General features: G+C 40.5%; 2 protein-coding genes across 3 annotated transcripts in view; one reads left to right on the top strand and one right to left on the bottom strand.

The window, feature by feature from the left end:
- Positions 1-6,749, top strand: part of Cln5 (CLN5 lysosomal BMP synthase) — a 13,135-nt gene extending 6,386 nt beyond the window's left edge. Inside the window, exon 4 of the mRNA XM_034497275.2 lies at positions 1,281-6,749. Within this exon, the coding sequence (XP_034353166.1) occupies positions 1,281-1,789 (509 nt within the window). The 3' untranslated portion in view covers positions 1,790-6,749. The remainder of the gene's footprint in view (positions 1-1,280) is intronic.
- Fbxl3 (F-box and leucine rich repeat protein 3) lies at positions 6,517-25,663 on the bottom strand. 2 transcript variants are annotated; one of them, XM_034497270.3, is made up of 5 exons: positions 25,331-25,663; positions 21,263-21,611; positions 18,206-18,328; positions 14,877-15,048; positions 6,517-8,980 (listed from the first exon to the last, which is right to left on the bottom strand). In XM_034497270.3, exons 2-5 carry the CDS (start codon positions 21,608-21,610, stop codon positions 8,337-8,339), a joined length of 1,287 nt encoding a protein of 428 aa, XP_034353161.1. In that variant the 5' UTR covers position 21,611; positions 25,331-25,663; the 3' UTR covers positions 6,517-8,336. The 2 variants fall into 2 exon arrangements, with proteins under 2 accessions (XP_034353161.1, XP_034353164.1); XM_034497273.2 differs by lacking the exon at positions 25,331-25,663 and adding an exon at positions 24,964-25,187.

The following is a 25,663-nucleotide window of genomic DNA, read 5'->3' as shown; positions in this document are numbered from 1 at the left end:
CTCCCAGCAACTTTTAGCTCCGCCTCCCCTTTCCCTGTCCAAACACAGGCCTCCTGCTGCACTAATGTTTTAGTGTAATTGAACAGGGAAAATCCTGCCTGCCACATGACCCAAATATCCCAACCATGAAAGCCCGTCCCTTTCAGCGATACTCAGTAAACCCAGTGGCTTCTGCATCACATCCAGGCCAGTCCACATCCCCCTTTCTCCTCCTCACGTAAGCTGATAATCATATCGGACATCACTCTTTTTCTGAAAAATGCTTTTCATCTGCTAGAATTTTAAGCTTGTAAGTTCATTCTTCATCTTGCCTATGATTAACCCCCTCCCCTGACTTTCTCTGGATGTTACCGACAGTGTTTGAAAGTCCAGCTTTTCCAAGTTACCTCCTAAGATCCATGCCTCCAATCCTAACGCAGACTTTATTATAACACTTCAGTTTTATGTCCCTAAAAGTAGTAAAGGAATTCGGTGGATTCACGGGACAGATGAGTTTTTTACTTCATGAACTCAATCTGGTGTAACCCAAGAATGGTTTGTTGGTAGTGAGATTCAGGGGCCTAGATCTGTTGTGTCTACAAATGCCCAGGTAAGAGCTGCACTGTGCAGAAAAACCGAATTCTCTTAAGTATTTGAAGAGATTCCTCTGATCTGGTTCGAGGTGGTAGGAGAAGACTTAGCCACCAAGGAGTCTGTGTAGTGTGTGAAGCCAGCCCAAACAGTGGCCAGTTTGGTTAGGGGAATTTGCGTGGTACGTTGTCAGCAGCACCCCAACAAGCACATTACAGGGAAAGGGGAAGCTGGTATTCTCATGTGAGAGGATGCATGTGGCTTAGCTGAGGCAGGACGGCTCCTCAGCAGTCACTCCTACCAAGCATCCCATGCTTTTGCCAGTTCATCCATTTGCCCCCTTCCCTTGTTCCTACACTGCCTTTGTCTTTCCTCCTTCCCCACTCCCTTTGCTTCTGATGCTTCTGAATCCGGGACTTGAATAGAGAAGAATGGCTTTGGTATATGTATGTTGACACTCTTGAGTATCACTCTGACCTTAGCTTAAATACTTAGAGAATTTTAGGAGTCCTTTCTATATCCCCATTGTATCTTGTATTTGCAATTCAAAGGCTGTAAGAATGGAAGAAAATGTGGCCACGCTTGCAGTCCTGTCATGGGATCTATCTAGGCTGTGAAGTTTTAAAGTATTTCTTACTCATCCATCTTGGTCTTAATTGCATCAGAACATTGCATAAGCAGTTTATTTTGTTGCTTTTTTTTTAAACTAGGAAACACATTTAACAAAGTGGCCGAGTGGGTGAAGCAGGACAATGAAACTGGGATTTATTACGAGACATGGACGGTCCGGGCGGGCCCAGGAAAAGGGGCGCAGACGTGGTTCGAGTCCTACGACTGTTCGAATTTTGTCTTAAGGACATATGAGAAATTGGCTGAATTTGGAACAGAATTCAAGAAGACAGAAACAAACTATACGAAAATATTTCTTTACAGTGGAGAACCTATTTACTTGGGAAATGAAACATCTATTTTTGGGCCAAAAGGAAACAAGACTCTTGCTTTGGCCATAAAAAAATTTTATGGCCCCTTCAAACCGTATTCATCAGCCAAAGGTTTTCTGTTGAATTTCTTGAAAATTTTTGATATGGTAGTTATACATAGAGTGTTCTACCTGTTTTATAACTTTGAGTATTGGTTTTTACCCATGAAACCCCCCTTTGTCAAAATAACATATGAAGAAACCCCCTTACCTAGCAGACAGACATATGACACTTACTGACTTGTGACAGCTTCTACTCTGGTGCTCTCTAGCCACCAGCATCCATGTTCTTCCAGGGCTGTGTCTACATTGGTGTCTTTACTTGCCTTCCCTTCCTGGGCTCACTGTTGGAAGTGCAGCATACGGACATTTCCAGACTCTTGCTAAGAAGCAGAAACCATACTTGTATTGACCCAAGTGAATGGGTTGTGATCTTTATTTTATTGGGAATTACTCGATCTCAGCTATGGAGATTCTTTGATCCCAAGGTTAACATTTTTCTTGGGCTACCTTTTCTGTTGCAGTAGTGCTATTTCTTAGTTTAAGGGTTTTTTGTTTTGTTTTGTTTTGCCATCTAAAGAATAGCTGTTTTTATAGTTATTACAGCCTTGGGGTCCAGGTCTAACTACTTTGTATTCACATAACCTTAAAGCCTTATTTGGACCTCAGTACTGGAGCAATGTCTCTAGACATGGCAAATACAGTAGAATTTTTGGCCGTTGTGATAGAAGCAACTTAGTATCTCTACATTTATCATGTCTCTAAAATGATTGATTCATCTACCAGGAATATGAAGACTGGGGGCACCTACGTAGGCACAGGAGGGCACACTGAGTGTATATATGGTCTCCATTGGGACCAAAAGAACACAAACTGTCATCCTTGAATTTGCCTGATGTATATTACAGGCCATCCATTAGAGCCTTGTAATCACTGAGACTTTGAGCTGACAGACAGTACACATTGCTTCAGCAGTTCTCAAGAACAGGCAATGGAGGTATCTGGCTCCAGCCATGGCTAGGTGAAGTGTACTTACGACTTCCTGTTTGTGTCCTCTGTTTTTTCTCCTACCATCATCAAAGAGAGTACACGATTCTGAAAAGGACAGAATTATGTCAAGGACCTTTGTCGTTTCACTGTGTTGCTGTTAGAGGCAGGGGACAAGCTCTCAGAGTTCTGTATTTTGATCAATTGAACTCATTTTGGTTTGGTTTGGTTTGGTTTTTCCCCCTATTTAACACTAGCACAATGATGGAAAAAGTCTTTTAATATAGAAATGAGTTACTAATTTCTACCAAATAGCTGGCTGCTTCTTGAGAGGTTAGAACACTACTGCTGAACTGTCTTAAGAAGCCTCATCTTGTGTATCTGCCGGCCCAAATGTATAAGTCAGGGCTTAGCAAGGTAAAGAGACTTGGAATTGTGTTCTCACTCAGGATGCACTGGATGCTTTACAGCACTCTTCAGATTGTGGCCTTTAGACCAGTGTCAATGCACCAAACATTACCAGTCTGTGTTGTTTCTGTTCAGGGTAATAAAAACAAAAACAAAACAAAACTCAAGAAAACAGGGCTTAGACTTTTTATCTTTGATCTTGTCTAGGAATCTACTGTTTAAAGGTATAAACCCCACAAAGCAAAAGTGACCCCCAATAACGGGACGATCACACACTGCACTGTTCTGACTACCCTGAAGAGGTAGACTTGTCCTCAAACATAGAGGGAACCGTCTACCACTGCCTCTGGTTTATCTGTTCACCATAACAGTGCCTGTACCAACCCAACAGTGTTGCCTCTTTGATCTCATTGTCTTCAGGATGTGGTGTTAAGAATCTTCACATTATTACTATATCTAGAGGCTAAACTCAGGCAACAGTAATCTATACCATATTGAGTTACTGTGAAGAAGGTAGAATTTCCCAGCTGCCCTGAGGTAACAAGTTTTTTGTGCCTAGTATGTCATTTTAAATCACGGACTTTGGTTTGTGGCAAGGGAGGTGTGGGGCATGCTCAAGGAACTTGACTTCTAAAGTAAGATTCTACTGTGTTACAGAGCATGGGGGAGGGCTATCCCAAAAGCTGTTGTCTGTACATGGAATATGTTCTAGCCGGGCTGCCTTCTGAGTTCTTCCAACTCAGTGGAAGAAGCATCTAGCCTCTCGAGGAGACTTGAAGTAGCAGGGGAGATCATTAAGAGGGGTCCCCACCGACTCAGAAGAGAAGGGGGGAAGGATTGGAGGAGGGGGTGCCTGGGAGGGGGACAGCAAGCAGATGTAAAGTGAAAGCATTTAAAAAAAATAAATTTTTAAAGAAAAGGCGTTCTGTTTCTTTGTGGAGAATGTTAGTAAATGAAAAGGGCTTGTGAAAGTAATAGAGTCAGGTGGTGACAGCAGAGGCACAAGTCACATGACTTCCCAAGAGTTTATCAAGCTGTGAAAGGGATTTACAAGGTAAGGTGATGCTGAGACACAGGTGATTCAGAACATCCCACAGTAGCTGGGCCGTCAGTGTCGTGGGCAGAATGGGCTGACTGAAGGCTTTCTCTACTGCTTCAGTTGGACTTTAAAACTCCAGGCAACCGAAGCTCGTGGTCACTGAGTCAGTGGCCTCCAGGTTCTTGTATGTAAATCAAATGAATGCAATTCATAGGCAAGGGGTTTCACTAGATTCATAGGTGGGACTTAAAAGAGGGAGTTCTTGTGTAGCAGAGTGGATTCTGGGACAACATGAACTGCTAGTCTAGGGGCTCTTGTGGATTGACAGCAGAACCTGGAGCATGGGGAACGGATGAGCCCACTGGCTCAGCCACGAGACAGTCGGTACTGCTTTACAGAGTCCAGACAGGCATGTTTATCAGGGAGGAAGATGGCTCTCCCTCCTGGTACCTCTGGCTTTGGCAAAGATGAAACTGCAGAGGGTGAAGTACATTTGCAGATTTTAAGTCAACAAGAACCTTAACTTTTAGGGTCTCCTACCCTAAACTGCCTGGCCAGTTTCTATGTCCTGCTTTTGTTAAAAACAGGGCTCTGCAGATTAAGCTTTGTTGCCATAGGAGTTATGGTATGTTTCTAGTTCTGTGTCAGTTCAAGTTATAAATGTGTACTATTTCTTCAAGAGCTTGAATAGTAGGGCTTCAGAATAAACATATTCTGAATAAACATATCACCACCCACTAATCTGGCTCATTAACAGGTAATTTACTGTTGCAGGTAGAAGAAAACAGCTAAAAGGTAAAATAGCTATTAAATACTCAGAATCTCCATTCAATAGTGGCTCCCTAGACAAATCAAAAGGAAAAAAAAATTACAAGACTAATATCTGGGTCAAAGTGCTGAGAGTAACGGTTTAGTCTCAGCCCTCAACACTCGCTCCAAGGCTCAGTAATCATGGAAGAGACAGCAGAAACAACCTACCTATGGGGATGGCATGGGGCGCCATGAAGCTGCCATCTGGGCAGGCCATGGCGACTGCACTCCAGAACTCACAGCAGTCTGTGTTTACCTGCCCTAGATGGAGTTGTAAACAAATTTGTCCTGGATGGGGATGGGGCTCAGGAGGCCACACCCTTCACAAACTACTGGTACTTTATATGCTGGGGGAAGTCAGTTTCCAAGTGGTACTGCCACTCAAACTGCCCACGTTTCAGTAACCTCCCACCCTGTTCATTCGAGCATCTCTAATTAATCTAAGTGGATCCCAGGGGAGGAAAACAGACAAGAGAGGAGAAGGGAGTTTGGCAAGGGTGGATGGCAGAGTAAGGGGAGAGTGAACATGATCAAAACACATTATAGACATAGAGGAAAGTATTTAGTAACAATACGTTCTTCAGTTTCCCTAAGGTGTAATGTGTCTGGTGGTACTGAGGCTCTGTCTCTGTCCCTCTCCCTCACACATACACAAAGCTTGCACGCTCACCAACAAGGGAAGCAGTCTCCCACCGAACTACTATATCCCTACAGTCCTTTGTAACTTTGTGAAACACGGTCTAAGTTGCCAGGCTGGCCTTTCCCTTACAGCTCACTGGGGCCCTGAATGTGCAATCCTCCTGGCTTAGTCTTCTCAATAGCTTAAAGTCCGTTCCACCGTACCCAGCCAACTTTTAAAAATATATTTCTATTTACCCTTCAATGTCCAGGTAGCTTCACGGTCTTCCAAGTGCCTTCAAGAGTTTCTTCCTTGTTGGAACTATTTAGGTATTTACATTTTGGTCAGTTGATTATCAATTCTAAGAATAAGCTTTTACTCTACGAGAAAATGCTTTGGTTTTTCTTCTTACAGGAGGGTTTAGGGCCAGCAAACAGGTGGTACTTTTCTTTGTGCTAACATTAAAAATGGCCTCAAATATAAACTGGTTTTGCAAACAGATGGCTGTAACTTATTAGTGCTTAGCAAGACCTATTTTTAAAAGATAACCTAGATCGCCAATTATAGCAAATCGATCTGTTTACTGAAACTTACTTCTATTGTTTTAAAACTATTCTGACTTACAGAGAGATTTCTAATGTGGCTTGCTAGGCAAAGAAAATGCTTAAGAATTTTTTAAAAAAAATAGTCGTATGTTTTAGTCACGTGTGGGTGTCTAGGTATGTGTATGTAAATGAGTGCAGGAGCCCACGGATGGCAGCAGCTTCGGATCCTCTGGAACTACGTGAGTGGTTGTGCAATGCTGTGCATGCTGAAAACTGCCGAGTGTTCACCAGCTTCTAACCCGAGCCGTCTCCTGAACCAAGAGTTACAATTCTGAGTATAGCTTGCATTCTGAATATATAAAGAACCTATCCCTTATTTTTAATCATAAAAAATTTATATTTCATGGTAAATTTCACAGGTATTAGAGCATCAGAACAGAATCAATGTGCCTAGTTTTGTATCTTCAAACTATTGTTTACAAGACTAAGTCTACCACTGTTTAAAAGATTATAAAATGATGTTTGTTTGATTAGTTCTCAAGTTATAAAAATACAACCATATTAGTAACTATCTTTATTCTCAAGTTGATAAAACCATTTAACATGTATTTTACAGTATAAACAAATTAAGTGCTATGCATTTTGCTTATAAAGTGACTTAAAGTATTCAAGCATATAATTCAATTTGTACAAAAAGTAAGTTTTCAAATAAAGCTTTGGTTAGTAAATCCATTTTTCGATGTTAAAAAAAAAAAAAAAAAGCCAACCAACTAGCACAGTAGTTCCTGTCCAGTCAAAGCTTGTCACTGTTTAGTAAGAGTAAATTATTCTCATAGTTGCCTTGAGAAGCTCTGCTCAGTCTTTGCCTTCTCAACAGCATGTGCCTGAAAGAATACCATCACAGCTGAACAGCATCAGTGGTATTCTCCGTAAGAGATAAGTAAGACTGTGAGCTTCCGTAAGTATCAGGGTACTTTGTAAGTCACACTGCTACCAGAGAGCCACTGCAGGCACTGACTACTCTGCTGCGGTAAATCACTTCTGGTTTCTCTCAGGAGAGAGATCTGTTAGCACGAGTGCCCAGAATCCAAGCTCAGACAGTACCTAAAAAACCAAAAATAAAAAACAAAAACCCCAAAACTATATATGACCAAAACTTAGTATTTTTATACTCTATAAAGTCTACAATTTACCTTTATTCATATGAAAGTAATAGGAAAAGCTACATAACTTAAATAATATAAAATGCCAGTTTCAACCAAATTGACAATTACAAAACCGTAAGTATTTTCCTATTAAATTCTTCCAGTTCACTGAGTAATATTTACTCAAATTATTATGAAATATATCTTCTTTTAAATGTACTGTTTCTGAACTATACAGGTACTCTTTGATTTTTTTAAGTTGTATTTATTGTAGCTATGTAATTCCAAACTTAAAGCATGAGCCATCAGTAAAGTTCACTGGAAACTAATATTCCTTCACGAAACTGTTCATAAACAATTTATAAAGTTCTACTTTTAATTATTTCAATTTGATTTTTAAGTAACATTTTCATTTATTGTGTAATAGTTTAAAACTAGTTTAAATAAAGACTTAAAAAGAGAGAGAATAAAGCATTCCTTTACATACAATGCCTCAGGCACCACGAACATTAGTAATATAACAGAAAAGAATGCATGTGGTTTAGCGTATTACACAAGAAACCTAAAGTCTATACAAAGCTAAGTGCTACCTCTCTCCTACTCCATGGATTTTTTTAGATTTGATCCTGGCTCTATGTGCCCTCCTTAATAACCTGCAACATTTATCAGTGTTCTAAGTACTTTGATATTTATATCTTTATTTTTAAAACAGCTTCATAACATTTGAAAACATTCAACCAACGTCTTTATGAGCGCTCTCATACATTTCTCTCACAGAATGCTCACTTTCCTGAGCTATAGTAAACACCTTATAACAGGTGGATTTATAACTGAAGACCCTAAAATGTCAAGTTTACATTTTTTTAAAAAATGCATAGAGAACATTTTAGAAAACCTATTAGTATACTTCTGAGATATTACAATATACAGGTTGTTTCCTTCAGACTACGAATTATCTCGTGTTCATAATTGGATATTACTTTCAAATATGAAACCACATTTAAAATTTTTAAACATCTGATTGCTATTAGGCTACAAAAAAAGGAGTTATCTGAACCAAACTGTAGGTCTTCGACAAACATCATTCACTATGTAAGCTCACCGAAGATATCAAATCTCTGTGCCACAAAACAGTAGAGTTATATCAGCTCCAGAGCAGATAAACTTTTATTAGAACACAGTTTCTTAAACTGAAGGTGCGACTTACGCATCATGCCCTGTGCCATGCAGTCCCTTACCAAGTAGGCATCATGTCCGGAAACCATACCCTGCCAAGATGCTTAGACACTTCCCAGTGAATCTGCTCCAAACTATACTTTTGGTCAGGAATTAACACTTCTTCCATAATGGATAACTGAGACAGGCGGCCCCCACACATCTTTACAAACTCAACAAAGGCACTACATGAGACTTCACATTCCCCCAGCCCAATAGCTGACAAATTTTTGCAACGTTCTGCAATGCGAATTAACTCTTCATCAAGGGGCCGCAAGCCGTTGGCACACACTACCAGTTCTACCAGTCTTGGGCAGGTCATGCCCACACGGCCAAGAACATCTTTGCTGACCGATCTCCCAAAGTAAAGATGAGTAGCAGGTATTTCATAACGAAAGAATGGGTCAAACTCCTCTTCGTATAAAAAAAAATACATCACTAGGTTGACTTTCGGTGAGTGTTTGATGAAGGCATCCCAGCTGCTCTTCTGAATCGTGTGGAAGTGTGTCTGTCCGGGATTCTCACTGACAACATCAATGCGCAAATGTTCTAAGCGAACATGCTTTTCAGAGGACAGTGCAAGCAACAGCTCATCACTTAGCAGATGGTAGTTCAGGGCCAGTTCCCGTAAGCCATGGCACTGATCAGCCACACACAGAATCCCTAGGGAGGAAAACAAAGCCCAATTATTTGTAATTATTGTAAAATTTATCTGTTCGACTGTTTGATCAAGTGCTAGAAAGCAGCCACATTTCCATTTTCACCAATTAATGCATTTTTTAAAATTTAGTTATGATAATGAATTAGAAGTTATAATCACTCATAATATTTATCTTATAAAACCAATTCTATATCCTTGTTGCTCATTTATAACTTAAGAAAATCATAACCATCATTTTAAAAATATTCCTTAACAAAGTAAGATTTATCCTAGAAATGGACAACATCACTCAGTTTTTTCCTCCCCACAATTCATTATGTAGCCCAGGGTTGGCTTCAAACTCAGTCTTTTGGAGTGCCAGCTGCCATATCATAAAAAAATAAAAATTAAAATAAAAAAATATAATAAAATTACACTAAACTCATAGTCTAAGAAAAATTTCATGTTCAACTAGAACACAGACTAGAGGATAGTTTCTGAAATTCAAAATGTAATCATAATATAAAGAAAGGGGACACAGCTCCAGCTCTCTTGCTTTCCCTCCCTCCATGTCCCCGTCCCCTCCTCCCTCCATGTGCTCATGGCCAGCCTCTACTCCTCTACTTCTCTCCTCTCCTCCTTACTCACTCACGAGTGCTCTCTCTCTCTCTCTCTCCCTCCCTCTTTCTGTCTTTCTCTGCCACTACTACCCTCTTAACTCCCCTCCCCATGCCCTGAATAAACTTTATTCTATACTTTAAAAAAAAAAAAAGGGAACATGATACAACCATATAAATGAAACACAATATTTACAAAGAAAAGTTCCATCAAATGGTTATAGTTAAACTACTAACAATATGCAATAAGCTTATGGGATTTGTAGAATAGATGAAATTATCACTCTTAAATGAGTCAAAGGAACATTAGCAAAAATGTTAAGAGCTTTGACCTCTAAGGAAAGCCATTTCTTAAATGCTCCCATCCTCAAGACATGTCTGCCCAAACTATTATCCGAGAAACAGATGACTGTACCGAAGGTCAATATTTGATCTCCAAAGTATCTTTATAGATTCTGCCCCAGAAGTGTCCAAAATAGCCAACAAACACACCACGCACTCAATCCATTTCTTATATTTACAAAGAAGCAGGACTAACAGAACACACATTTTCATTGCTATTTACTTCACAAGCCATGCTAGGTACTAAATATGTTTACACACAAATACTCAACATCTAAGGAACTAAATGATATTTCTAGTTCAAAGTAGAGACAATTATGAAGTAGGAACATAAGAGTTCTTTGGAAAGTCGTTTGCTGGGGCAAACACATGAAGGAACGTTTAGTTAAAGTGGACACAGGTGTGAAAGGCTCAGGCAGACTTGTGAAGGAACATTTCACTGAAGCAGACACAGGAGAGAGGATGTTCTGCTAAAGCAAGCACCTGAAAGAACACGTGATGAAGGGTTCTTTGCTAACAACACGCATGTATTGGTCTGTCTTTCTGTAGTTGAGCTATATTTGTTGGGACTCCATAGAGATGAACTCACCAAAAAAACTTCTGGTGGTGTGCTGCAGTTTCCTGCCACTCCATGGACTCTGGGTGATTAGATGCACATGCTGAGGCAAGACACATGCAGAACACATGATGTTTGGAGGCTATAAACAGGACTCCATGGAGTGGTAGAGACAGAGCTTGGTTTGCTCGTACAGCTAGCTGTGCAATGCTTGGGGGGGGAGGGGTCCCCTCATCTTCGCTGATATTCATTTTCCCGAGAGAGGCACAGCCAATTCCCTGTACTAACCCAAGTCTACTGAACTGGACTGCTGGTGTATCCATGAAGTGTTAGCTGCCCCTGCCTGCTAACCTATGAACTATAGTGCTGATTTCCAGACAACACAGACGAAAGCTGCTCCAAAGAACTATTCTAAGCAGCTCCACTTCCCCCATTATCCTTTCTTTCCTACTACCACTGGTGGGTGGTGGGCTACAAGGGAGGTTAAAGAGTTTAAGAACCATCACTAAAAATAGGACTTGAAAAAAATTAGTTACACAACTAGCTAAAGATAGCAAAGCTAGAATATAAAAAGAGACTCTAAGTTCATGCATATAACTATTATTTAAAGCAAAACCACCAATAAAGCAGAACTTTACAGGAGTGGACAAAAACAGGCACTATAATCAGAGGAGAGACAAAGTGACCCACAAAACAAGACGCAGGCAAAAGTGAGTAAGAGACTATGTGTTATTTAGCTACTGCCAATTTCTGTTCTTCTAGATACTCTGAAATATGCCCTAGCCATGCAAGACAACCTAACCACATCTCTGCAACATCAAAAAGCTCAATACAAAGAGAAAATATTCAGAAAAATTTAAAGATGCAAACAAGAGAAACTACTAAAGGAGCTGCCATTGTTGTAATTCTCAAAATGCTCTCTTTCCCCAAAAACCCTACACTCTACTGTCTGTGGATCTGGCAAAGGATACCATGCCTATCATCGTATTATGATATATAAGATAAATTATATAGATAGTTTTAATGTAAACACATGAACTGTTTTAGACTCAAGTTTACTCATCGATAGTTGAAGAAAAGGAAGACTCAAGCACAAATGGAGCTTACGATGTTAACTGCTAGCTCTAAGATAAGCAAGTTTAGATACATTATTTTTTCATACATAAAAAAGTCAAAATAAAGAAATAAGCAAGCAGACTCTAATAGCCATCCCCCACCACACAAAACCAAGTGAGAAAGAAGATGATGGTGCAACAAACCTCAACAACACAAACTCACCCCACAGTGTGAGACAGAATGGAAATGATGTTGCCCTGGGGCTTCCAGATAAGAGTCCAGACTGACAGATCATGAAGCCATCTGAGACCTGCCTACAACTCTGCCTTACAAAACTATAGATCTGATAAACAGATATTAGTATAAACTAATGCACCAGTTATAGGCATTAAATACGTAACTGCATAATGACAAATACAAGCCAATAATAAAAAGACAAACACTTAAGCAATGGGAAAAACACAGGCAAAAAAACCCCAAATTTCTATTTTCCCAAAGAAGATATGCAAATGTCCGTTAAGCACATGAAAAAAAGTCACCAAATAGCATGATAGCACATGCCATGAATTCTAGCACTCAGGAAGCAGAGGGAGGTTCATCATTAAGAGTTCAAGGCCAGCCTGGTCTATATAGAATTACAGGCCAGCTAGGGCTATATACTAAGATCCTACTCAAAACATCAAGAAAATGCATCTAGGCATTATGGCTCACGCCTGTAATCCTGGAAACTGGGAAGCTGAGGTGGGAGGCTCGACTATGAGTTGACAGCTCACTTGGGTTAGACAGTGAGTTCCAAGAGTGAGAGAGGCCCTGCAAGGGTGGCAGTGAGGCTGGGATGGGCTGTGTGTGCAAATCAAAACCACAGTGGCATTAGTCCACACCAGCTGGGATGGGTATAATGAGAAAGATAAGCATTAGTGAAGATGGAGGATGACGCAAGGGAAATTCTCTTAGCCTCGTCCTACGTTTCGGGTTTAGTCCTTTTGTTCTGGAAACCTTCCCTAACATCTTCCTTTGGAACTCCCAGAGTACATCTTCCTTTAGCATTTGCCACTTCTTGTTGCTCTGGTAACCTAACTATACTGAAGCCAGTGTGTGGCATGTAGCACAGTTCCTCAAGTGAGGAAACAGCCACTGCATGGCTTGGAAACCGTATCGTTAGCTATACACCCAGAGAACCAGTACGTCCACACAAACCTACTCAATTTCCACATAAGCAGTATTTGTTATACTCAAAAGGTAGAAAGCAACCCAAACATCTAGCAACTGATCGCCAGATAAACACACAACAGATTTTGCAGAGCAACAAGAAGGAATAAAATTATAATGGATTATACAGCAAACAACCTTGAAAACATGCTAAGTAGCAGAAACCAGACACACAAATAGACACACATATAATACAACTCCATGTGCAGGAACTACCCAATATAGACAAATTACAGAGGCAGAAAATGCAATAGTGGTTGCTGAGAACTGGGTAGCATTGCCAGTTATGCTTCATTTCGGTCTCAATGATGATGTTCTAAGTGTGATGACGATGCAGACACTAGTCTGTCAGCACACTACAAGTTGATGCTCGTGTTTTACATGATTTGTTAAGTGTATGGTTCATACATTCTCTTTGTTTCTTTGTTTTTTGAGACAGGGTTTATCTGTATAATCACTCTAGCTGTTCTGGAACATCCTTTGTAGACCAGGCTGCCCTCAAACTCAGAGATCCACCTGCCTCTGCCTCTCATGTGCTGGGATTAAAGGTATATACCACCACACCTGGCTCATAAATTCTTTTTCAATAAAAGTTTTATGATGATGATGAATTGATGAATAGATTAAAAAAATTTACAGACTATTTCACAAGGCACAGTGCTGACTGGAGGGCAAAACAAGTCCAGTTCTCTAGGGCTCACAGCTCCTAGAACATGGGAGTGAAGTGCAAACAAGGTGGGTGGAGGTTAGGAACAAAGGGCCTTGTACACTATGACCCTAAGAAGATGGAGCTTACTCATAGCTGACAATAAAATGTCATCAAGGTCAAATTGAAAATAACTGCCAAGGTCTATTAGTCTCTTATTACCTTCTTCTACGCTGTAATCCTTTCAGTGATTATCTAGAAGAGGCTGAGACAACTAAATGAATACAACAATACGCCTAGTTAGTTACTCCTATCACCCAAACCCTCTCTGTGGGTGATCTGGGAGAACAAGCAAAGTGCAGCAGTTCAGTGAGCTGCTTGCAACTGGGTAGCACTGCGTGAGTCTTGCTTCTTTTTGGTCATACTGATTCTAAGATTCAGTGATGATGATACAAACATAATTTCAGGGCATTCCAATCCTTTGTTATACTAAGAAAAATCAAACAAACCAACAAACAAGCACTGCTGAACAACACAGCTGAAGATGGAGGGATTTCAACAGCGGAAGAGTCAGCAACGAGTCATCGGTGGAGCAGGAGAACGTGTTTATACTTCTCAGTACAAATCACTCGTAATTTAAAAATCTGGACAATGCACTAATACTTAGAAAATTCTACATAAAATAGTTGGAAAGGCCTCTTACAATGTTATTTCTACAGCTTAAGTTTTAAAGACCATTCTCTCTCAAAAAGGCAACCATACTTAAATTCACCTCTATGTAAGAAGCAACTATGTTACTGGTCTGACCCAAGACACCCACAACTCAAAGTTAGCAGATTTCTATTTTATCTCAACAAGTTCAAGCAGATCTTCCAGCAGCAGCATCACCTTGTGGTTTGAATGTGAAGTGTCTCTCATAAACTCATGCTTGAACGTCTGTTTGATCACAGCTGTTAGTGCTATTTAGAATGTTGTGCAAGTTTTAGTGAAGCCTGACTGAAGAAATGAATCACTGGGCTAAGGCCTGAGGTTTTCCAGCCATGTTCCACTTTACCTATCCTTCCACACTGCAGAAGAACCAGTGAGCCCTACCTCATGTGCCTACATTGTACCTTCCCAACCATACTGACTAGTACTTTTAAACTGAGCCAAAAGAGATGCTTCATCCATCCTTAAGCTGATTCTGTCAGATTCTCTGCCCCTGCATCGAGTAGCTAATAAACTTTCCTCTCTTTTCATGTTATTTATCCATTTTCAAACACATGCTCTACTCAGTCTGCCACATAAAATGACTAGAAAATAAGATGAGTCAGTCTAAGCTAGAACACTGCAGATATTATGCTATTGTCATTAGGACACTGAATTTTTTGAAGAAGAAGAAATGGTTTTGCTAATTCATTTACAAGTTCATTAGCAGAACTATTAAATAAACAAATTTCTTAACTTGAGAAAGCATACAGTTACTAAAATATGTCTGGTAAAACATGACATACCTGCTGGAGAGACATGAGGACAGCTGCTCATTTTTAGCAGCTTGAGTGTGTCACTGTTGTTGGCCACTAGGACTTTAAGGGATGGGTCATCTACTGGGGTGTCGTCTATCTTAAGTGAGGACAGGGATTTGGAGTTTACAAACACAACTGTCAGTGCAGAGATAAAGTGAGACTGAAAGACAAAAGATTAAAACACTTTCAATTCTTCAGAAATGACATTACAAGGTTTCCTTACCATGCATGACTGTCTGTCTGTCTGCACCCTAAGGAATTTCAAAAGTGTTAAAAGGCAGTGTCCCTGCATGAGGTTACCAAAGTACAGTTAAAGGGGGGAGTACTTTCCATCTCTGAGAAAAAAGCCTTTTGTACCTGTGGAAGAGAGGGTCACTTTAAGCCTCCGAATATGCCTCATCACAGCAACCTCAGAGATCAAAGAGGAAGCCTATAACCCAGACTAAGAGTCTCTCTCAGACCTCGCTGTATCTGGAGGCTAACGTCCTGTACACTGGACCACATAAAAAAAGAGCACCAACACAGACATTACTGGACAATCAACAAGATTGAAGTCAGTCAACTCAAAGGCTGTAATGCAACTGGACCATGGACGCACATACAGATTCTTTAAACAACCAGAGTCCAGTCAAATATCCAAATTTAAAACCCTCTCAAAGATTTAAGTCTTGATTTTAATCTATTTTACTTATAATCTACTGAACACAGATCTGATCAAAAGGAATTCTACAGAAACAAGAATTACAGCAAATTTAAAGCACACAACTTTGAATTAGAGCTGAGCTAAGCTATAATCAATGGACAAACAATTCAGGGAAGAAAACAAAGGGCAACCTTCAGCACACATTTACAGACCCAACCTCATCCTACACCTACCTCTGTAAATTCTCCACAGCAGTACCAGAGGAGGAAGCCTTGCTAACAGACAAAGAAGTATAAGGAAATACTTCCTTGGTTACAATCCTTAATTTGCTGTTTCTTTGCTGTGTCTAAACAACTGATTTCTAAAATTGTGCTTAAATAGTGTAAGCATTAATCTCATATCTTAATCACACAACTGCATCTTCCATGATCACAGCCCATGACTACATAGTAACTTCTTTCCCTTCTGTCCTGATGTAGTTATGGTCACAAACATTTCTTCTATTTTCTCTTCTGTTCAGAATAGGCAAAATATAGGAATGTCTTATTTCAATCTTTTCTAAAAAACAAAAAACCAAAGAAGGACAATAAGCATCTAAGGCAACTACACCAACAGTTCTTAAGTTAGCACTATACATATGTAAACTGAAAGCCCAGAAAACAAAAAAAAATCAAATTATGTTCAACATACTTTATAACAGCTTAGTCTCTTTAAATAATTTGTTGTTGTTGTTTTCAAGACAGGGTTTCTCCATGTAGCTCTAGCTGACCTAGAACTCTCTCTGTAATCAACAACCTCTCTCACTCACAGAGATCTGCCTGCTTCTGCCTCCCAAGTGCTGGAATTAAAGGTGTGTGCCACCACTGCCCAGGCACATTTTAAAAATAATGGCAAGTACAAAAGATATCAATCAGAGCCTTTCAGTTTCTTAGCATGAGGTCTTGAACAACTATCTCTACTGGAATCCTCTGGACTGTCCACAGAAGACTTGGCCTCAGCCAAATTTAGAACAGGAGTATGAGTTCAAATCTGTGCACAACCAGATCTGAGACTCCCAACGACCTGACTCAGGCACATCAAACAGATTCTCTTCTGTGCTCATGAGAAAACATTCTATCTCAAAATGTACAAGATTACTCAAATTTAAGAGGTTTTGAATTCACAATATTTTATTGGGTTTTGCTATTCAACTGGAACAATTACCTTCTAGTTATAATTCACTACTTCCTGAGCCACTCTAGTAAAAACAACTGTGACCTGAGTCTACATATTTGGCGCTGAAAAAGTGGCCATCAGTTAAGAACACTGGCCACTCTTCCAGAGGACTCAACTTCAGTTCGCAGCACCCCCACAGCAGCTCCCAAGTGTCTGCAACTCCAGTTCTAGGGAGTTCTGGAGTTTCTCTATGTGCTCTTCTGGCCCCCAGGGGTACCAGGCACATATATGGTACACATAGCTACATGTAGGCAAAAACACTTATATACCTGAAGTAAAAATAAAGCTTTTTTCTTTAACCTACATATTTTACTTTGTGGCATACTGTAAAAAATTCCTTTTTCAAATTGCTATTAGCTGGTATGGGGATGCAGTTCAGTGGTTAGGACACTTGTAAGGCCACAGATGTGCTTATCAGTAATACAAACACACATTACTATTGAATGTTAACCTCCTGAGCATCAGCAAACCAGAGAGCAGCTTTCTGGCCTTTCTCAGAAGGGATTCTGATAATCTTTCTGTTTCAAAGAGACCAGTTATGGACTAACGGTATTTACCACCAAGTTTTACAAACCAAGTTCAAACCCTGGAACTCACATGGCAGAAAAAGAACCAACTCCTGTAAGCTGTCCTGACTGCCACACATGTATATGTACACCCACACACACACCCCAACTAAATGTAACAAATGAACCCCAAGTTTCTAAAAAGAACAGTTGTATGGTAGACTGTTCTTTAATTGTGTATAGGACTAACACAAACAGTAGTTAACTCCTCATAAGAATAATTAAATGGTAGATAATCCAAACTATATAGACATTAACTTTACTTAAAACTACTGTTTAGTCCATTTACCAGAAGGGTTTACATACTGAGCAGAGCACGCTGGCATTGTCACTCGCCTGTTCTGAAAGCTAAGAGTAAAGCAACCCCATGGTTCTCTTCTTCTGACATGGTTACTCTGTTTCCCTTACATTTTTAGCACTTCCACTACTAGACAATCTTCTGTCAAGTCACTTACTCTTTAACATTACCAAGGAAGAGGAAGGAACTGCCTGACAGCATATTGTACTGCTGCTGGAGAGGAGAGACGTTCAGCAGGTAAAGTACTTGTGGAGGCTCTTGTAGAGGACCCAGGTTTGGTTACCAGCACTCACATGGTAACTCCTAACAGCGGCTGGTACCAGTTCCTGGGGATAGGACACCTTTTTCTGGCCTCTGAAGGTATGAGACACACATGACGTGCACATACTTACATAGAAATAGAATGCTTATATACAGGAAAAATTTAAAACTCCTTAAAATCATATTCTAAATACTATTTTTTGAAACTGTAAACAACCACCAGATCTCCACAGCACATCCTGCTTTGCTGTTCTCTCCGCCCCATGTTGGCACTAACAATGCAGGGCTTTCACTGGATTCCCCTGCAAAGGGAATAAACAAAGCCAGCAGATACCTTTGGTAGATCCATAAAGCTTGGCCGAGCAGTTGAAATAAGTCCAAGTGTTTTTAAAGAGCAGTTCACAAGCTGTGATAATATATCACAAGCTGCTTCAGCTGATTCTTTGCTGCTGTCCACCTTAGAAAGAAAACACGATTTATTCACATACATACCCACATTTCTCTTTGAATATCTTAAATTTTCTAAAAGCAGGAAATATAGTTACTAATTCAGTGCACTATCATTTAAAGGACACAGATTTTTAATCATCGCTCTCCCACAACCTTAGTCTAATTTTTAAGATTGTCTTCATTATAATACACATATATTTATGTATTTGTTGCTGAAAGACTAATTTGACTTATTTCAAAGTAACTATAAAATCAATCCATTTTTTGTCTGAGTAATTTTGTACTTGGTTAAATCAAATAATGCATGTAAACACAGTGCCTATGATGAACTGTTACAGGGTACCAGAAGAAACTAGCATCTACTTGTTTGGAATTTTCAGATGAACCACATAACCTGAAATTCTCTAATGCTTTTAATATAATGATAGAGTAAAATAAGGGTGTCCAACTAAACAAGCACAAAAGAATCTGAACCAAAACAGAGGCAGCTGCTCTCACACATTTCCTGCCGAGACATTTCCTGAAGAAAAGAACAAGCCCAAACACCAACTCTTAGAAAGAGAAATGTTAGTTTTTATGTAATACCCATCACTCTCATTTCTAAATCTGTATTTTACTGAATCCCCCAAAAGGTCCTAATGCTATAGAGTGTGAAACTAGTGTACTATCTGTAGTCCTCAAAATGAAGTTCCCAGACCCATGAAAACCAGCTCAGTACTGAAGACACGGACTCCGCATGCTTCAACCCTGTGGCTGAGAACTGTGCGTGGGACTGAGCACCTTCTGCCTTTACACTCACTCCACCTTTTTCCAAACTCAACAGTTTTTCAAACTCAACAGTTTGAAAAGCACTGTTCTAGACTGAGAAATATATGGTTTTTTTTTTTTTTTCAGCCTATAGTGACTGCTTAAATATTATCAGGAGGTCAAAATAATTCCTGCAACTTTGCTTTCTAAATTAGAAATTACTTCCTCACACAAATCAATCCCTAACAAAAAATGTTAAACTTAAGGTTTTATGAGTTGCGTATGTTGGCTACACCTGGCTTGTATCACAGAACTATAAAAGAGCACCAAGGCCCAGCTGACCTACGATATGCAGCTGACCTACGATATGCAGCTGACCTACGATATGCAGCTGACCTACGATATGCAGGAGCAATCTCTACAATCTCCTTTCTATAGCATTTGCTATTACAATACTCTAAAGCAACTCAAAGATGGACCAAAACCAAAGGGAAAGCACTTCAGGTTTCCCCTTGGAGGGGTAGTTCCAACACCTGCTTGCTTGACTCCTTATCAAACAGATAATGCACCCAACTGGAATTTCAGGTAAACAAAACAATATTTTGTATCATTAAGTATGTCTGAGATGCATCTATACTAATCATTATCAGTGATTAGTAAACTCAAAATGAACTGGGCATCTTTATTTTCCTCTTGAAACAGGAAAGTATCTCTGGCTGGTCTTGAACTTACTCTGTAGCCCAGGCTGGTCTTAACAGGTACCCTGATAACTCTTCTCTGTGGCTATAGTTGGCAGTCTTATTCCTAATGACCTAGTACTTTTATGATCATAATCTATTACCAAGCTCTCTATCATACAAGGAAGATAGCATCTAGTGATGGCATGAAGCTCTAGGTTAGGACCACTGCTTGGTAAAGACTTATTCTGGCTCCTTTAGCAAACATGAAATAGAGGCAGAACAGGCAATTCTTGTCCTTTTACTATAGGTTTTTGGTTTTTATGCTAAACATTTTTAAGAGACAAGGTCTTACATATATAGGGCAGGAAAGCCTTAAATTGTTAAATTGTTGATTCTCTTGCCTCAGACTCCCAAGTCCTGGAGTTACACGAGTGAATCACCAGGCCTAGTCCATTTTTATCATTTAACAATAATTATCATTTAGAAATCATATTAGAAAAAAAATTGTTAAGGATTCAGCAAGAATCCCGCATTTCTTTCCTCATCTCCAAAATACAATGTGATGAACCTTTGTTCTGACACAAGCTACTGAGACTTCATAGAATACTATTCAAATCTCAAAATGCCACCTTCCTTCACCCATCTCTCTCTGAGTCTTATGTGTCCCTTGTATACTGAAATGAAGCAAACAGCTCTCTTGCATTTTTCCATGAATCCTCTTCTGTTTCCTTCTAAAAACCTCAAAAACTACTTAGTCTCCATATCATCTTAAACGTTTTTTGTTGGTTTTTTAAATAAAAATGTACCAAAGCCAGCAACACTCAGAGGTGGTGGTGGCAGTGCACTCCTTTAATCCCAGCACTCCGGAGGCAGAGGCAGGCAACTGAGTTTGAGGACAGTCTGGTCTACAGAGTTCCAGGACAGCCAAAACTATGCAGAAAAACTCTGTCTCAAAACACCAGCACCACCACCACCAACAAAAAAAAACCAACAAAACAACAACAACAAAAATCCAAAACCCAAACCAAACCAGCCCTAACGCAGTGGTTCTCTAAGGGTTCTTCCTAAAGCTATGAGCCTTTGACATAGTTCCTCATGGTGTGGTGACCCCATCATAAAATTATTCCATTGTTACTTCATAAAGTAATTGCCCCCTCCTCACCCCCAGCAAAGGAGTCTCACAACAGGTGGAGACCCACTGCACTAATGTTTGTTGTATATTTCTGTTTCCTCAAATTTGTTGCCAACCATTCACCATTAACTTAAAACTTCAGTTAATTATTTATGCTCACTTAGTGGCTGCTTTTGCTCTTTTAAGAAATTAAAAGACTATTTTAGTTCCAGCAAATATGAAAAACATTTGTAACAAACTCTAAGGCATGCAGTAATTTTACAACTTTAAGCACTTTCCCTGAAAAGTTAAATATTTTAAGGACATAAAAAGTTGTATTGGTTATGACATTAAAGCCAGTAAAAATGCTTTTATTTTTTAACAGGAGTAGTTAAGGTATTACCTTGAAGCTGACATACTGAAGATGATTTGAGTGCCTCTTAATAATCTGTTTGATCAGCTCTGGATGTGTAGCTTTCAAGTACGATGTGGCTGGCTGATTCAATTCAAATTCAAAACATCTCCACAAGTCAGGCATGTGAAATACCTGATTCCAATTCCGGCACACTTGCGAAGCATGAGCCCGGTCAAGAAGAGGCAAGTACTTGAAAACGTGGAGGACGATGTCCTGCAGGAGGTTACCCCAGTCACAGGGCTTCGAGCACTCACGTGTCGTCCTCGGTTTCTTAGTATTCTCGGCAGTGCCTTCCTCAGCTGAGTCCTGGTCACTATCTCTTCCTCCTCGTTTCATCCTATTCAAAACAATCCATCATTTTTCCTCATCCTACTTCACTTTTAATCAAATTTATTTTCTGCCATTGAAACGTGTTTGGATTTGTACAGTTAAACCAAAATATGCACGAAAAGCTGAACTGACAATTCAAGGAGAATATAAAAATACAATGAAAACCACTGGTGGAGATGAACACTCCTGAGGTGATTTTAAATATTTACATTTAAAACTACTTATAATTTAAGTGAATCATGCATTCATAACTCAAAACTTGTAGTCAAGTACTTAAAGTAACTACTAAGGTAAAGGAGTGCCTACAATGATCCTAGCCGTTCTTTTTCTGTCAAATTTGAGGTAGACAAAGGTCTGAATAAACCTTTAGACTCTAGAGGATGAAAGCTAAGTGGTTAACAGACTTGCACTGAACAGCCTGTGACAGGTGGCATTACCGCTACACATACCCAATCTGTTTACTGTAAGTAAACCCAGACGAAGAGTACAGCCCAATGGTAAATTCTTGCCTTAAATGCTCCAGGCCTGAGCTCCACCTGTGACAGCATGAATCATAGCAGTCTACCTGACTACACACTGCTGTTTCAGCTGGGATATGGTTTCTTCTCCCAAAACATTACCGTCACTGCTTTTCCTGTCAATTTTCTGAATGATACCTCCATGGTTTTTCTACATATTCTTACTCACTTCATGCCATTTGCTTCTTGGAAAGATGAGATGTTCACGGCAAACAGTACCATAAGCTCTAAGACCAAGCAATCTAGGTCTGAATCCTAGCTACACTTCAAAGTAGCTCCATGGCTTTGGGAAATTACAAGACTGTAAGATGCTTCAATTTGCAAAATGGTGATTTTTAGATACAGGGTTCTTATGATAAATGACAAATTAGAGCTTTGATCTCTCAGCCCAGTATGAAAGCCATCACACAAAGTGATTATCCCCAGAATGTGAAGAACAATTTAAATTTTCTTTCAAATAAGGAGAGGAAGAAGTGGTGTAAAGAAACACAGTGGCAAGAGCATCACTAACTTAGTATAATACCTAACAATGGGCAGTGGGATTACACAACTTCTAGTTATTTTTTCCCACTATGCTTTTTTCTTTCCACATTGTATGCAGTTATTTCATGTAACCAAAGTTCCAAAGGACACACTTTGATTTGTTACTTGATTTACACTGCACTCTATAGTAACTGGGACCACTCCTTGGTACTACTATTTAGTCTAGAATCTACAATGATTGCTTAGAGAGCAATTCTAGTAAGGCACTGGTCCAAACAAGACTCAAAAGGATGGCTTGATTCCAACCAACTTGTGACAAATCATCATGTAAGAATCTGGTCCCTCTGTGGTATGAAGGATGTGCATGTTTACAGACTTTCTCATCTAGAGATTTGCAAAGGAGGACTGAGGGCTGGAGAGCAGAACCAGGATGGTAGAGGGCACAACCCTACACATCAGTCCAGGAGGCCTTAAAAGAGCGACTGTCTCTTTTCTGTTGTTCCTGCATCTTACTGTATGCACACACAACGGGCATAGTCTCCAGTAAAGGAGAATTCAGAAAACAAAGTGACAGATGACAAGATGGCTTTATGGAATAGTCAAACTTATTTATGAATCCATGAACAGATTTTAAAGTGTGTTCAGAGAAAAGTTAGAATAATCAATAGTGCCATTTTTTAAAATTAAAAAAAAAAAAAAAAAAAAAAAAAAAAAGTCCTACTAGGAGTTAGCCTGTCATTATGACCCATTTTCCAACTTTACCTTATCCTGAAGGTTTAACTTTAATTTTAGCATTTCAATTCAGGTCAAAGAACAAAGAGTCTGCTACTTAAGACTCAAACTTTCTTATTGACAGAAACTATTCAGAATTCTGAGATACAAAGATACAAAAAAGAATGGCAGTCTTCCTACTTCGAGACCTTATGCCAGGATGCTCTGCTGCATCTGGAGAAATCTTCTAAAGCCAGAATGGAAAGATCAAACACTTCATCTCACAGTGTACAGATTGGAACCCAAAACAAGGACAGCAGCCTGACTCACAATACTTTAACAACAGTCTGCTGACCCTAAGTGTATGCAATTTGTATGTGAGACAGGCTCACTATGTAAGGCTGGCAGGCCTGGGAATCAGAGATCCACTGCTTCTGCCTTCCAACACAGTCCTACCTAAATAAAGCATATTTCAATCCTCTTTCAAGTTTGGGAGGAGGAAGTCAAAGACAATGTAAATTCACCAACACTAAGGAAGATTAAGTATACGGTTATACTTGATCTAAATATAAACTGAATATATGCATCATCAAAGTATATATTAGTACTTAGTAGTTTATGAATAACTAAAAAGTTTATGGACTATATCATAAGCATTATGAAATTAATGTCACCAGCAACAGAAAATTAATAGACCAAATGTTAAAATGTGCTATGTACTATTGGGTGGAAAAATAACATTACTGAATAAATACCTAGTAACATTTTTAAAATTGCTTTTCCTTGTTGGTCTTTTTAATTCAAAATTTCCAGTGCTTTTTATTTTAACTAGCTACACATGAAGCTCTGCTGTATAAAGCTGAACAATTCTGAACATTCACTAGTATACAACTAATTTACAGCAATGGGTTCGATCCTGCTTCTAGTCGAAGTGAAAGTGCCCTTTATATCGGAACAGGAGGAGTGTGGTGTATCAAAACAGGTCAATAAATATCAGTGAGGTTTTTTTTTTTTTGTTTTTTTTTTTTTTTTGCATAGAAAACCTGGGCCCTGGGAGTTTTGATTTATTGTAGCGTTTCAGGAACTCAAAAGAAACTATGGTGGCAGGAACCTTTGCTAGTATTCATATCAAGTGTCCAGGAGGCAAAGTAATGAAGGATCCCTAGAAACTAGTTGAGCAGCACCAAGAATTAGGGAGCTAATCAAACATTTCCTCAAACTGAAACGAAGGGCCAAACTTTCCTTACTGTCTTACACATTTCCATATTCTGGACATGCAAAAATTTAAAAGCCCCTTTGTACTTAAGCTTTAAAAGTCTCATTCTGGCATTACATTTGCGCACGCCCGTTTGTTTTGCTTTTCGCAGAGAGAAACCTAACACACATGCTTAGGCTGAAATTCAAGAATCGAACAGTATGAAAGAGATTAACTCTCAGGACGTTGAGAGCACAGGGGAAATAGATAACCCGGAGCCGGCATAAGGATAACACGGGGGGGGGGGGGGAGGTGAGAGTTTTAGAGTTACAGACGTTCTTCTAAAAGGTTCAGGGAAATTTTAGAAATTAACCTTTCCGTGTAAGCAAAAGAGAAAACATCTGGGCAAGTGAAACAGGCACCATTACCAAGAAAACATCGCCCGCTCTCACCTCGCGGCTTGGAGATGCCCTGACCCGGCTGCTTCCGGGTGGCGGTCTGCAGCGCGCGACCCGAGCGGCTGCACCTAAGTTCGCCAAGTTTTCCTCTGGGCGCCTCCCGAGCCCGGCTTTCTCAGCGCCCTACGCCCTGCCCTGGCCCCCGGGGTTTCCAGCCGCCTGCACCCGCGCCGCCCGGGGCGAGCCCGGAGAAGCCCGTCACTCAGCCCCGCCACACGCGGCCGCCGAGCGAGCGCGCGCCACGCCTTGTTGACATGTACCGAGGCCCGGGCGGGGCGTTCCCGTCCGCCCCGCGCGCGCCCCCGGCCGCCGCCGACCTCCCCGCCCGACTCCGGGCTGCGGCCCCGAACCTCCGCCGTACCTGCTGCCGGGGGCCGCTTCCCCCACACACCACCCCGGGCTGCGCGGGCGGCGGCCGCTCCCGCGGCTCTCACATGAGGCCTCCCGGGGCCCCGTCTCCGCGCTCCCGCCGTCGCGGCCCCCCGCGCTCCGCCCGCATCCGAGACGCTGGTCCCGCGGCGGGCGCCGACGCGGCTCCACCTTTGCGGCTCCGGCTGCCCCTGGGGGTGGGGGGGGAAAGCGTCCCTTCTCTGTCCCGCGTAGTCTGCGTCCTGCGCCCTGGCACCTCTTCGTCGCCGCCCGAGACGCCCTCGGCGAGCAGCGGCCGACAGCAGCGAACCCCGAGCCTCGGCCC

Source organism: Arvicanthis niloticus, chromosome 3 (assembly GCF_011762505.2).
Source record: "Arvicanthis niloticus isolate mArvNil1 chromosome 3, mArvNil1.pat.X, whole genome shotgun sequence".
NCBI classification, from domain to species: domain Eukaryota; kingdom Metazoa; phylum Chordata; class Mammalia; order Rodentia; family Muridae; genus Arvicanthis; species Arvicanthis niloticus.
This window is presented reverse-complemented; position numbering and strand designations above follow the sequence as displayed.